The 15,000-nt window shown below is 34.7% G+C and overlaps 1 protein-coding gene across 1 annotated transcript in view; it reads right to left on the reverse strand.

The window, feature by feature from the left end:
• LOC125674514 (centrosomal protein of 290 kDa-like) overlaps positions 1 to 15,000 on the reverse strand; it is a 75,900-nt gene that overhangs the window by 8,812 nt on the left and 52,088 nt on the right. Inside the window, exons 41-48 of the mRNA XM_056159099.1 lie at positions 14,190 to 14,304; positions 13,372 to 13,481; positions 11,852 to 12,007; positions 10,609 to 10,748; positions 9,456 to 9,597; positions 8,396 to 8,692; positions 5,028 to 5,141; positions 2,588 to 2,752 (exon numbers count right to left, since the gene is read on the reverse strand). Of these exons, the coding sequence (XP_056015074.1) occupies positions 2,588 to 2,752; positions 5,028 to 5,141; positions 8,396 to 8,692; positions 9,456 to 9,597; positions 10,609 to 10,748; positions 11,852 to 12,007; positions 13,372 to 13,481; positions 14,190 to 14,304 (1,239 nt within the window). The remainder of the gene's footprint in view (positions 1 to 2,587; positions 2,753 to 5,027; positions 5,142 to 8,395; positions 8,693 to 9,455; positions 9,598 to 10,608; positions 10,749 to 11,851; positions 12,008 to 13,371; positions 13,482 to 14,189; positions 14,305 to 15,000) is intronic.

Genomic DNA, 15,000 nt, shown 5'->3' on the forward strand with positions numbered 1-15,000 from the left:
CACTAGAAATTCATATACAGCGGAAACTTGGTAATCCAGACGCCAATAATCCGAACGCTTTACCTTCCAGATGATTTTTCTGGAGAATGGAATTTTTACACATTACTTTGCATCGTTAATCTGAAAATCCGCTTTCCAGATTCGGACAGTAATTTTTTACTACAAAACGTTAGAAGGCATTGAAAATTGTACCATTAATCCAGATGATAATTTTGGAGGGGGGGGGGGGGGGGGGGAGGAAGGTCTGTCTCGAACAATTTCAACAAAGTGCAAATCATAAAGATAACACAAGCCACAGTAATTGAAGCGAATACCTGTCAACATCTTCCTTAAATTAGGTGGTGTGTGATGATGTGTCAGATAGATAGCATGTGCCGCCCAAGACAGTGTTTTGCTAAGTTTTAATTTTTGCAAATCGAATCTGTACTGTGTGTAGTGTTGAATTTGGTAAATAAATCTGCAGCACATTATTTTATAGTCTTGATCAATAGTCTAATAGTATTAATAAATCAAACATCATCATGCTGTTGTAATAGTGTGCTTTATTGAACTGCTACACATATTAGATGTACTCATTCGTAAATTGATATCGACTTATTCAAATCAAAAGACTGTATATTATACTAGATTCTGGATCTTATACTGTTGATTGAAGTGAAATATATGTGTATGTACATGTAGCAAGTTTTTAATGTATAAAATGCCCCGCATATAGAATGTACCTATTTACGACTGATTCTTGTTACGCTGTTGTAGAGCTTTATATATTGTTTTTATTTTTTTAAACACTGGGTAGAAGTGAAAAAACTACCATTTTATGAAAATGACAATTAAATTTTGTATGTATACTCATAATGTTAGTTTTGCCTGAGTTTTGTTCCGTTATTATCACATCAAAATAATTTTATAAGTGCGCGTGGCTAGTTCAAAGCAGTAGTAGTTCGTAATATTATGACCTTAAATGATTTTGTTCTCCCGATATTGGCTTGGATAATTCTAGAATAACTGGCAGATAGAATTTTTGTCAACTACTTAATGTCAACTAGCTGACATGACAAACAGGAAATTCTTAGATCACCTTTGAACTACGAAAACTGTTTTGACCCGTGAATGCTGAAAGATTTAATATTCTTTAAGAAGTAAAAGTGTACGTGAAAAAATGCGTGAAGTGTAAATGATTATGTTGGTTACTATTAGTTTATTTATTTCTCAGTAACATTTTGTGCTAATTATTTGTTTTTAGTGCATGCAATACAATTTTGAATATTTGTTTGTAGACAGTGTTGATTAACACATACAATGTACACATATACAAATACACTGCACATGTACTTTGATATTTCAATTTTATTGCTTCAAAATGAAAGTAAATGTTAATATTATTACGATGCATTTACTAATGGTTAAATCATAAAATTAATGATAAAATGTGTTTAGTTCACTACACATCAATAAAGTAAGCATATTGTTTACTTATATAAAGATCTAAAATATGTGATTCATTTATCTGGATGTTTTATTTATCTGAACGATTTTGCTGGGAACCAAAGTGTCCGGATTAATGAGGCTCCACTGTAAATCATTAGTAAATTCATTATTTGGTATGCCATTCATTTACTTTCAATATACATGTATGAAGTTTATCTTATTCTTTCTATTGGAAAAAAATACCAAAATTTTATTTCAATCCTGATCTAATAAAACTATGCAAACCTGAAACAAATTAGTTAATTGCAGATTAATTATTCTTTCAAGCATACATTTGTATTGCACATAAAATGAAGTGAAAAAATTTCTCCTGCAGGACATTTGATTCATTTTATATGTTTAAGCCAAGACACTGTTGTATTAATAATTCTTTCAAAAATTTATCTTAACACTTGCATTGCAAAAACACACCTTCAATCGCACATTTTCCTGTCAAAGATTTTATAAAACACACCTCTAATCCCACATTTTCCTGTCTCAGACTTGATAAAACACACCTTTAATCCCACATTTTCCTCTCTCAGACTTTATAAAACACACCTTTAATCCCGCATTTTCCTGTCTCAGACTTTATAAAACACACCTTTAATCCCACATTTTCCTGTCTCAGACTTAATAAAACACACCTTTAATCCCGCATTTTCCTGTCTCAGACTTGATAAAACACACCTTTAATCCCGCATTTTCCTCTCTCAGACTTTATAAAACACACCTTTAATCCCACATTTTCCTGTCTCAGACTTAATAAAACACACCTTTAATCCCGCATTTTCCTGTCTCAGACTTTATAAAACACACCTTTAATCCCACATTTTCCTCTCTCAGACTTGATAAAACACACCTTTAATCCCGCATTTTCCTGTCTCAGACTTTATAAAACACACCTTTAATCCCGCATTTTCCTGTCTCAGACTTTATAAAACACACCTTTAATCCCGCATTTTCCTGTCTCAGACTTTATAAAACACACCTTTAATCCCGCATTTTCCTGTCTCAGACTTGATAAAACACACCTTTAATCCCGCATTTTCCTCTCTCAGACTTTATAAAACACACCTTTAATCCCACATTTTCCTGTCTCAGACTTGATAAAACACACCTTTAATCCCGCATTTTCCTGTCTCAGACTTTGCAGTTCTTCATTTCCTGTCACATGTGGAGCTTTCTTCAATTCCTCATTTTCCATTTGCACTCGTTCTACAACCTTCTTCAGAAGGGCTATTGTCTTCTCTAGTTCTCGAGCAGTCTTCCCACTGTCTCCGATCTGTTTATTATAAATGTCCATACATTCAGGATTTCTGTCTGTGCCCTCAAATGTTATATTAATCGAATATTTTAGTAATAATATTTATAATAAATGTACTTATATTACATGTCTTTAAAAAATCCTAAATACTACAAAAAGCACTTCTAAAGTTTTCACACAATTTGTTTTTTAACAGAAGTACTGCACATGCACTTATTTTAACTGGATTCATACTTCAGCACCTTTGATAGTGAACAAAGGCGCTAATTTATGCCTGCACTAAGATCTCAATTCATCCATCATTAAACACAGAAAAAGCACTAAATCATGATTACACTATAGGGTTTGACATTTACGTTTTTAGTACTTCAAATAATTTTTACTAGACCTGACCTTCCATCCACTAGCTCGACCAACTTTCAAGAAAAAAAAAAACTGGATAGTTTTTCCATATTCAAATACTGAACTTAAATGACAAACATTAAGTTTGTACTAAAACATATTCAATTATCTCATAAAAAATCTTCAGTCTCATCATCTGATGATTTTATCTTAAGACACAACATTTTCTGCTTCTTTAAATTCCATCCAGCATGGAAATTCTTCAGTCAATAAAATGACCATGACTGTTTATTTTTATTTCTGTTTCATTTAATATAGGCTGCTTAATGTCTTCCATAAATTTTCTTTTTTTCTCTTGGGACATCTTTCTGTGAGGATGAGAAGTCGTATTTGAATATAGACATTCTGCACATATGTCAACACCGAAAAATGGCTGTTTATGACGTAATTCATTAATTTGATAAAAACGTTCTTACATCTAATTCAAATAAACTGTTTTTTGAAATTAAACTGACTTCAATTTACATTTTTTCTATCCAAAATTTACACACATTAATTTTATATTTTTAATTAATGAGTAGATGTCCTAAAACATCACTTCCTACTGCGATTTTTTCATTACAACTAAAAATAGAGATTATGTCATCACAGTTTATTTTTACAGCTATTTTTTTTTTTACTTAAGAATAAAATGTCCTATGGTTTAAAATAAGTTAGTTTCTTGTTTATTTTTTCAATTTGACCAGGGGATCTGGGTTTAAATAGGTCCTCAGTACCCCTTGCTTGTCATAAGAGGCGACTAAATGGGGTGGGTCCTTCGGATGAGACCGCAAAAACCGAGGCCCCGTGTCACAGCAGGTGTGGCATGATAAAGATCCCTTCCTGCTCAAAGGCCATAAGCGCCGAGCATAGGCCTAAATTTGCAGCCCTTCACCGGCATTAGTGACGTCTCCATATGGGTGAAATATTCTCGAGAGGGATGATAAACAATATTCAATCAATCAATTTGACCAGTCGGACTAAGCCGACATTTTACCTGACCTGACCTATCATTTAGTAGACTCGGTATGTGTTTTAGTGTCAAACCCTGCACCAAATAGTACAGCAGGTAAACATTGAACATACAAAAATAAGGACACATAGAGTTTTATATACCGTACAATGCAATCTCAGGTTTTCGGGATTCTAATCCCGACCGCGACACACCCAAGTTTTTAAAACAGGGAGTGACAGTTCCATCGCCAAACGCTCGGCATTAGGTGTGAATGTCACGGGTCCTCGGAGATGACCTTAAAAACGGATGACCCGTGTCACAGTAGGTGTGGCACGCTAAAGAACCCTCACTGCTCAATGGCCGTAAGCGCCGAGAATAGGCCTAAATTTGAAACCCTTCACCGGTCTTGGTGACATCTCCATATGAGTGAAAAATTCTCGAGTGAGACGTTAAGTAAGATACAATCAATCAATCCTCGGGTTTATACAAGAATTGTCTTCATGTACAAGATGGAAGAGGCTGTGTGTTGTGATGACATACACAGAAGATAAAGACTGTGTGTTGTGATTACACAGACAGAAGATAAAGACTGTGTGGTATGATGGATTGATTATGGTGTTACGCCGTTTTGGCAATATTTTTGCCATTTAACGATGGTTAACTACTTGAAATATATTTGGTTGTGAGTGTTTGAGTTTTCCTGATGGCCCCCAGTGAGCCTACTTTTTTCTGAAAATCAGGGAAACCATCTTTTGCGTGCCGGGGGGTTGTGATCCTTGACACGGGACATCCTTTAACGTCCCATCCGACAGACATTACTATGTGGATACTTGTGATATCTATGAGTCTGCTTGATTAGGTTGATTTGTGAAATCTATGAGTCTGCTTGATTAGGTTGATTTGTGATATCTATGAGTCTGCTTGATTAGGTTGATGAAACATGAAATGCCTACTCACCCTCCGGACTCCGCTGGAACCTGACGAATCGAAAGACCGTGCTGTGTTTCCCCCAAGTTGTGCATTTTCCTGTTTGAGGGCCTCTACATAACTCTGCAGGTCTGATATTCTCTCCTAAACATCAGAAACAGATCTACATAAACAGATCTACAGAAACTAAGTTAATGGTCTCCTACACAACATAAACAGATCTACAGAAACTAAGTTAATGGTCTCCTACACAACATAAACAGATCTACAGAAACTAAGTTAATGGTCTCCTACACAACATAAACAGATCTACAGAAACTAAGTTAATGATCTCTTACACAACATAAACAGATCTACAGAAACTAAGTTAATGATCTCCTACACAACATAAACAGATCTACAGAAACTAAGTTAATGGTCTCCTACACAACATAAACAGATCTACAGAAACTAAGTTAATGATCTCCTACACAACATAAACAGATCTACATAAACAGATCTACAGAAACTAAGTTAATGGTCTCCTACACAACATAAACAGATCTACATAAACAGATCTACAGAAACTAAGTTAATGGTCTCCTACACAACATAAACAGATCTACAGAAACTAAGTTAATGGTCTCCTACACAACATAAACAGATCTACAGAAACTAAGTTAATGATCTCCTACACAACATAAACAGATCTACAGAAACTAAGTTAATGATCTCCTACACAACATAAACAGATCTACAGAAACTAAGTTAATGGTCTCCTACACAACATAAACAGATCTACAGAAACTAAGTTAATGATCTCCTACACAACATAAACAGATCTACAGAAACTAAGTTAATGGTCTCCTACACAACATAAACAGATCTACATAAACAGATCTACAGAAACTAAGTTAATGGTCTCCTACACAACATAAACAGATCTACAGAAACTAAGTTAATGGTCTCCTACACAACATAAACAGATCTACAGAAACTAAATTAATGAACTTAACATATTGTAAATGTCAGTTTGATTTTCAAACCTCTGAAATCCAATATCTTGATGATTTACTCTGATTCCATATTCTACCAGATTTACAGACAATGCAACTTTAAGTGTACAATATATGTATATATCCATAATTCACATTATGCAAACAACGATTTAACCTGTACAGTCAAAATACTAGTAAACGATTTAACCTGTACAGTCAAAATACTAGTAAACGATTTAACCTGTACAGTCAAAATACTAGTAAACGATTTAACCTGTACAGTCAAAATACTAGTAAACGACTTAACCTGTACAGTCAAAATACTAGTAAACGATTTAACCTGTACAGTCAAAATACTAGTAAACGACTTAACCTGTACAGTCAAAATACTAGTAAACGACTTAACCTGTACAGTCAAAATACTAGTAAACGACTTAACCTGTACAGTCAAAATACTAGTAAACGATTTAACCTGTACAGTCAAAATACTAGTAAACGATTTAACCTGTACAGTCAAAATACTAGTAAACGACTTAACCTGTACAGTCAAAATACTAGTAAACGATTTAACCTGTACAGTCAAAATACTAGTAAACGACTTAACCTGTACAGTCAAAATACTAGTAAACGATTTAACCTGTACAGTCAAAATACTAGTAAACGACTTAACCTGTACAGTCAAAATACTAGTAAACGACTTAACCTGTACAGTCAAAATACTAGTAAACGACTTAACCTGTACAGTCAAAATACTAGTAAACGACTTAACCTGTACAGTCAAAATACTAGTAAACGATTTAACCTGTACAGTCAAAATACTAGTAAACGATTTAACCTGTACAGTCAAAATACTAGTAAACGACTTAACCTGTACAGTCAAAATACTAGTAAACGATTTAACCTGTACAGTCAAAATACTAGTAAACGACTTAACCTGTACAGTCAAAATACTAGTAAACGATTTAACCTGTACAGTCAAAATACTAGTAAACGACTTAACCTGTACAGTCAAAATACTAGTAAACGACTTAACCTGTACAGTCAAAATACTAGTAAACGACTTAACCTGTACAGTCAAAATACTAGTAAACGACTTAACCTGTACAGTCAAAATACTAGTAAACGACTTAACCTGTACAGTCAAAATACTAGTAAACGATTTAACCTGTACAGTCAAAATACTAGTAAACGACTTAACCTGTACAGTCAAAATACTAGTAAACGACTTAACCTGTACAGTCAAAATACTAGTAAACGATTTCACCTGTACAGTCAAAATACTAGTAAACGACTTAACCTGTACAGTCAAAATACTAGTAAACGACTTAACCTGTACAGTCAAAATACTAGTAAACGACTTAACCTGTACAGTCAAAATACTAGTAAACGACTTAACCTGTACAGTCAAAATACTAGTAAACGATTTAACCTGTACAGTCAAAATACTAGTAAACGACTTAACCTGTACAGTCAAAATACTAGTAAACGACTTAACCTGTACAGTCAAAATACTAGTAAACGATTTAACCTGTACAGTCAAAATACTAGTAAACGACTTAACCTGTACAGTCAAAATACTAGTAAACGACTTAACCTGTATAGTCAAAATACTAGTAAACGACTTAACCTGTACAGTCAAAATACTAGTAAACGACTTAACCTGTACAGTCAAAAAATAATAGTAGACGATTTAAACCTGTACAGTCAAAATACTAGTAAACGACTTAACCTGTACAGTCAAAAAATAATAGTAGACGATTTAACCTGTACAGTCAAAATACTAGTAAACGACTTAACCTGTACAGTCAAAATACTAGTAAGCATTCTTTGCTACCAGACAAAAACAAAATTTCTGACTATTGATGGAAAATCAGGAATTTTTCATAATTGATTTTCAAATATAATCGAAAGAGTATAATTGATTAATTTAATAAATTATCGAAAAGATTGAGAACTTAACAAAATCCCTAAAAATTTTCTAATCACCTTTATTAGTGTATTTCTTTTCAAACACAACCTGCAAACTGCCTAAGACATGTCTAGATTGGCTTTCGTTGCTAGTACAGTTTTTTCTTAACAAACCCAAAATAGTCCCATATGCTGTATTTTGTGTTCTGTCCAGGATATGGAGATAATTCTTGAGGCACATTCTTATTATACGGATCAGTATCACATGGTGACACCATTTTTTTTTCCCTCAGAAGAAATTGTCAAGTCGTATATAGTCTTTTTTTTTTTTTTTTTTTTTTTACATTATTTTGTATGTCATTTAAAAAATAAAAATCAATCAATTATGGAAATCCTAATCAATAATCGACGTTGGGAGATTTATAGTGACTGACTTTTGATTGTCGTTATAATCGGCCCATCACTTCCTCTGACGTTACCTTGTAAGTCAGCAATCATAGATGACAATTTTACCTTGAGTCTCGGGACATCTTTCCTGTGCTGCTCACTTTCAAACTTCAGTTCAATATTTTCCTCTGACAAAGCCAGCATCTGTCTCTGTAGACTCTGGTTCTTCTCAAACAAAGTCTGAAATTCCCTTCTGGACACCCCTTTTGGATCCTCCCCCGGCTGTGTAGAAGTGGCCGACACTTTCTGTGCCACCACTTGCTCCATCGACTCTAGCTGTTCTGTCAGATATTTGTTGCGTACCTCTACCTCACGGACTGCCACATCCTTAGCCAGAGTTAACTCCCTCTGTAGTCTGGTCACCTGACATACAAATGTTATACGTCTCTGAGTAATGTGCAAAAGCAGTAAAACTCTCACCCAGCGGACATTTCAATATCTATATTCTCTTTTATTGCCTTTCTTATCTGATCTTTATCTGTACTGATAATTAAGATAGATAATCCATCAATATATTAATATAGGGATGGATGGATAGAGTAGATAGATATATTCATGACAGGTTTAAAATCAATGTATGACACAGGGTGATATAAATAGCATATTAACCGACAAGAACAATGAAATATGAATAAATGTATCCATATCCAGTATGATCTCATAATATTGTGCAATTTCTAAGACTAGAATTTCAAATTAGATAAATATAATGCCATAGACAGTGCTATTATCTTATTAATATTTAAAAATTCTAAGTCCCATAACTCTGTAACGACAAAGCCAACAAAATGGGGTCTTCCTCTGCCTAATCCAATTATTATGTATAAAATTAAGGAAAATCTTCACAAGGAAGCTTTTAAAAATGATTGCCTGCCATAGGAAGTACTGACGGATGGACAGAGTGATTACTATAGGGCCCTAATCAGTATATTCTTCATTCTTAGAGTGATCACCAGACCTTTGGGAAGAAGGGTATATTCCCGATAAAGTTTTGTGACGTGTTAAAGACTAAAACGAGACAACTCATGAAAATCCTATCATTACAATTTGGGAGATTTGCTTCAAACTTTTCTATTTGTTTTATGGTTTAATTATGATTATTCAGTTTGATTTGTTATTGAATTACCTGTTCATGTAGCTTGTAGTTTCTCGTTTTTAATTCTTCGACCACATGATCTGGTTTGTCCTGGGGTCCCCGCGGGGCAGGAACAGGGACTCTCTGGGCATTACTTAACTTCTTCTCAGTCAGATCCTTCTCCCTTATAGCTCTGTTTAAACAGATCAATCAACAAAAGTATCAGTCGGTATTTATTTCTCATTTCTAAAGCTTTAAAAGAAAATTTCAAAGAGAATATTGAATATTATCAGTACTTGATGTAAGTGACACAGAATTTTCATTAGATTCCTTTATGAGCTGAATTGGAAACGTCTAAATTCGTCTCGCTATAAAACTTAACCTAACACTGTGGAATCATTCAATTCCAGGAAGGGGGGGGTGTGTGTGTCATAGATTGTTGAGATTGGATACTTTCTTTGGGATGTAATGTCGTGAATATGGTTTCTGTATATTGAAATACTGTATAGCAGGAAATTAACTCGTGGAGTTAATTTTTGCTATATTTGCTGAAACAAAATTTCAGCGAATTTAACATTCAGTGAATCAATCTTTCATATTGTTATAAAATTGAGTTCAGGATATTAAGATTTGTTTTTCAGCGAATTAAACCGACTGTGATTTGTTGCTAATTAAAAAAAAAAAACGTGATTTTTTTCGACCGCAATATTAACCTGCTATACAGTATTATATACAGGGGTATTTTATTGTGGTTTGGAATTTATGGGATAGGAGTATAGGAGTGCCCTCCCTTCCCTCCCAAAATCTAATGATTCCACAGTAATTCTATCAGTTACACGCTCCAATTAACTACAAATAATATTCTTGGAATGAATACTTTTGTTTTCTTTCTCTCCTATATTTTTCTCTCCTCTCTCTCTCCCTTCTCTGTCTCTCTCCTCCCTCTCTCTCTCTCTTCCCTCTCTCTCTCACACCCTACCTCTTTCTCTCTCTCCCTTCTCTATCTCATTCTCTCTCCTTGCTCACCTCCCTCCTCTTTTTGTCTTTCTCTCCTCCCCCTCTCCCTATCTTTCTCTTTCCCTTCTCTCTGTCTCTCTCCTTGTATCTCTTCTATCTCCTCTCTCTCTCCTTTCTCTCTCTCTTTTCTCTTTCTATCTCCTCCCTCTCCTCTCCCCCTCTCCCCTGCCCCCCCTCTCTCTCTCACCTGTCCAGCTGATCCTTCAGGATTCTATTGGATTTTTCCAACCTCTCGACTTCTGCCTCTTTCTCTCTAACAGCTGTCCTCATTTTCTCCACTGTCTTCTGCCATTTCTTTTTCTCTTCCCATTTCACTAACTCCTCAGACTGCAAAATAGTAATACAATAAAACATGGTTATCATAGTGGCCCTCTACAGCCAGTGAAATACAGTTTGTTATATACAGTATAACATGGTTATCATAGTGGCTCTCTACAGCCAGTGAAATAGTTTGTTATATACAGTAAAACACGGTTATAGTGGCCCTCTACAGCCAGTGAAATACAGTTTGTTATATACAGTATAACATGGTTATCATAGTGGCCCTCTACAGCCAGTGAAATAGTTTGTTATATACAGTAAAACACGGTTATAGTGAACTTCTACAGATAGTAAAATACAGTTTGTTATATACAGTATAACATGGTTATCATAGTGGCCCTCTACAGCCAGTGAAATAGTTTGTTATATACAGTAAAACACAGTTATAGTGAACTTCTACAGATAGTAAAATACAGTTTGTTATATACAGTAAAACATGGTTATAGTGAACCTCTACAGCCAGTGATATAGTTTGTTATAACTAAATTTTGTCATATCCAATAAAACCTCCGTTATTGTCCTTCTATTGGGGATTAAATATTACTTCGCAATAAGCATGAGTTCGTTATAAGTGTGTTCATTATAAGCATGATTTACTGTACATGTACTGTGAAATTCATACTGCCTGTGAGAAATCGATATTTGTGTAAATTTGTGTGCAGTCTCTCTCCCATTATGAAACTTCTTTCTTTGATTTATCAATAATAAAGATTGATTTTATCCTTCGGAGCATGGCACTCAGGATTTTAAGTTCTCTCAACCTGATGCTGCATGGAGACTCCACAGAATCAAACACTCGTGTCATATGAGGCATCCACAGTAACTCGTGTCTGGTTGTTATTCTGAATAGCTACTGTCCATAAAGTCAGTGGTTAATAATCAAAGGCATCTAGATCTAGCTCTAGACAGTGAAGTTGGTTAAGAATTCTAAATGCAACTTAATGGGGGGGGGGGGGGGGGGGGGGGGAATAATGTAATTCTATGATAGATATAAACTAAATTTACAATATTATCTCACTTTATGAAGTTTTACACTCTAAGACTGCAAGATCTGAATACATTGTTACAGTTCACTAAATCATAAATCATTCTCATTCTACAAGAGTTACCTTTTCCTTTGTGAGCTCTTTAATGGGTGGGGTCTCCTTGGAGATCTCGTATGGTTTCTCTGGCTGCTGCTGCTTACGCTTCAGTTCCTCCTCCAGCATTCTCACTCTCCTTCTCATCTCCTCATACTCCTTATGTCGACTCTCCTCCCCGATTCTCTGTCAGATAATAACAACATTACATTAATTACAGTCCTTATGTCGACTCTCCTCCCCGATTCTCTGTCAATAACAACATTACAGTAATTACATTCCTTATGTCGACTCTCCTCCCCGATTCTCTGTCAGATAATAACAACATTATATTAATTACAGTCCTTATGTCCACTCTCCTCCCCGATTCTCTGTCAGATAATAACAACATTACATTAATTACAGTCCTTATGTCGACTCTCCTCCCCGATTCTCTGTCAATAACGACATTACATTAATTACACTCCTTATGTCGACTCTCCTCCCCAATTCTCTGTCAATAACAACATTACAGTAATCAAATTTAAAAAGTGTTTTCTATATCATTTTTCTTGTGATTTTCATTTCTTTCTTTTATACAATGTACTACATGTTAAACAGCAGGTCTTTTGATTTTAATCCAGTGATAATTTCAAATGCACTACCACTTCAAAATAAATAAAAGAAACCCAAGAAATCTTAAATTATCAATGTAATGAAAGCTGTGTTTTGATATAGGTCATATCATGTTTTTATCATGATGTATATCACATGTTCGTATCATGATGTGTATTACATGTTTGTATCATGATGTGTATTACATGTTTGTATCATGATGTGTATTACATGTTTGTATCATGATGTGTATTACATGTTTGTATCATGTGTATTACGTGTTTGTATCATGATGTGTATTACATGTTTGTATCATGTGTATTACGTGTTTGTATCATGATGTGTATTACATGTTTGTATCATGTGTATTACGTGTTTGTATCATGATATGTATTACATGTTTGTATCATGATGTGTATTACATGTTTGTATCATGTGTATTACGTGTTTGTATCATGATGTGTATTACATGTTTGTATCATGATATGTATTACATGTTTGTATCATGTGTATTACATGTTTGTATCATGTAAAACCTCTAGCTGGCTGGAGTAGGCCTCATCTGCTTCTGATCTAAAGGCATCCAAATACACATGTTTAGATATCTATCAAGCCATCCAACACAAATAGTATTCATGAAGGACGTGCACAATTTGTTCATCATCATTTGGTATGACCTTCATTTTCTGGTATGACCATTCATTATTTTGGTATGACCTTCATTATTTTGGTATGACCTTCATTATTTTTCGAAAGTCTGAATACAGGGGCTTCAGTGATGTGGTAATTTTTTCTAATGTGGTTAAATAATGGTTAATATCCAGCATTCTGATTTATTTATCTCCCTGTGTCGCCCTTGTTTACCAGTGTGTTCCCCTTGTCCTTACCCGTGTTTGTCTTGCCCCACTTTACTTATTTACTCTGCCCACTTGTTCACTAAGTGGGCCTGTATTTACCTGTGTGCCCATCTTGCCCATTCTTTCCACTTTCTTCTCCAGTTCCTCCACCTCTATCTCCAGCCTTTCTTTGTCAGACTTGTACCTCCTCAAATTCTTGTCCTTCCGAGCTGTCAATGAATGGAATATGAAAGTCATTAATCATCACAGAATGAAAGGTGAAGATAACAAACAGTGATCAATCTCATAACTCCTATAAGAAAAACAGCTTAGAGAGAGGATGATACTAATAGGAATATATAAGTTTACACTTTCCTCTCTCTGCTCCCCCCCCCCCCCCTCCTTCTTCTCTAAATGTCGCTTTTATCACTCTCTCTGTTTGCCATTCTCTCACCTTCCCTTTACCCAGTCTATCCCCTCATGATAAGATCAAGGACCATTTCACATGCTTAATTTAAACATAACTACTGTAAAAGACATGGACATGTAATAAGCATGTAAATTTCCCGCACGCGTATACTTATAAATATTTGATATAATATATATCATATTCAGTTACCGTATATTTTCCCCCATGTGTAATGTTGACTGGAAAAATGTGTACTTAACCTTCAGCATAAATAACCACTTTTACAGTAAATAACTGATGAATCACCATCAAATTCCATGATGATAATACCTGCCCTGAGCTTTAAAATACCAACAAACTATCAGCCAGCAACAGCCAATCACCTATCCCTCTGTTTTGCCAAAAAAAAAAATAATTTCAACACAAAAATTTATCCAAACACATTTTTCAATTTAATAATTTGCTTTAAGATACAGTCCCCTAATCAGATAAAAACTGAATTGGCTAGAATTGTAATCTGATAACTAACCCATTTCCTCCCGCAGGTCATCCACGTCCGTTTGAAGTGTGGCTTCTGTGTCTTTTCGTTTCTTTATCTCCTTCCTTTGCCTCTCCACAGTTGACTGGAGATCATCCATCTTCTCCTATTAAAGGCAACAAAAACAGAGTAAAACATGTTCACATCTCACAACAAAAACATGTCCACTTCTCACAACAAAAACATGTTCACATCTCACAACAAAAACATGTCCACTTCTCACAACAAAAACATGTCCACTTCTCACACCAAAAACATGTCCACTTCTCACACCAAAAACATGTTCACTTCTCACAACAAAAACATGTCCACTTCTCACAACAAAAACATGTTCACTTCTCACAACAAAAACATGTTCACATCTCACACCAAAAACATGTTTACATCTCACAACAAAAACATGTTCACTTCTCACAACAAAAACATGTTCACTTCTCACAACAAAAACATGTTCACTTCTCACAACAAAAACATCTTAAAACATGTTCACATCTCACAACAAAAACATGTTCACTTCTCACACCAAAAACATCTTAAAACATGTTCACATCTCACAACAAAAACATGTTCACTTCTCACAACAAAAACATCTTAAAACATGTTCACATCTCACAACAAAAACATGTTCACATCTCACAACAAAAACATGTTCACTTCTCACAACAAAAACATGTTCACATCTCACAACAAAAACATGTTCACTTCTCACAACAAAAACATCTTAAAACATGTTCACATCTCACAACAAAAACATGTCCACTTCTCACACCAAAAACATCTTAAAACATGTTCACATCTCACA

The sequence above is a fragment of the Ostrea edulis genome, chromosome 3 (assembly GCF_947568905.1).
Source record: "Ostrea edulis chromosome 3, xbOstEdul1.1, whole genome shotgun sequence".
Classification (NCBI taxonomy): domain Eukaryota; kingdom Metazoa; phylum Mollusca; class Bivalvia; order Ostreida; family Ostreidae; genus Ostrea; species Ostrea edulis.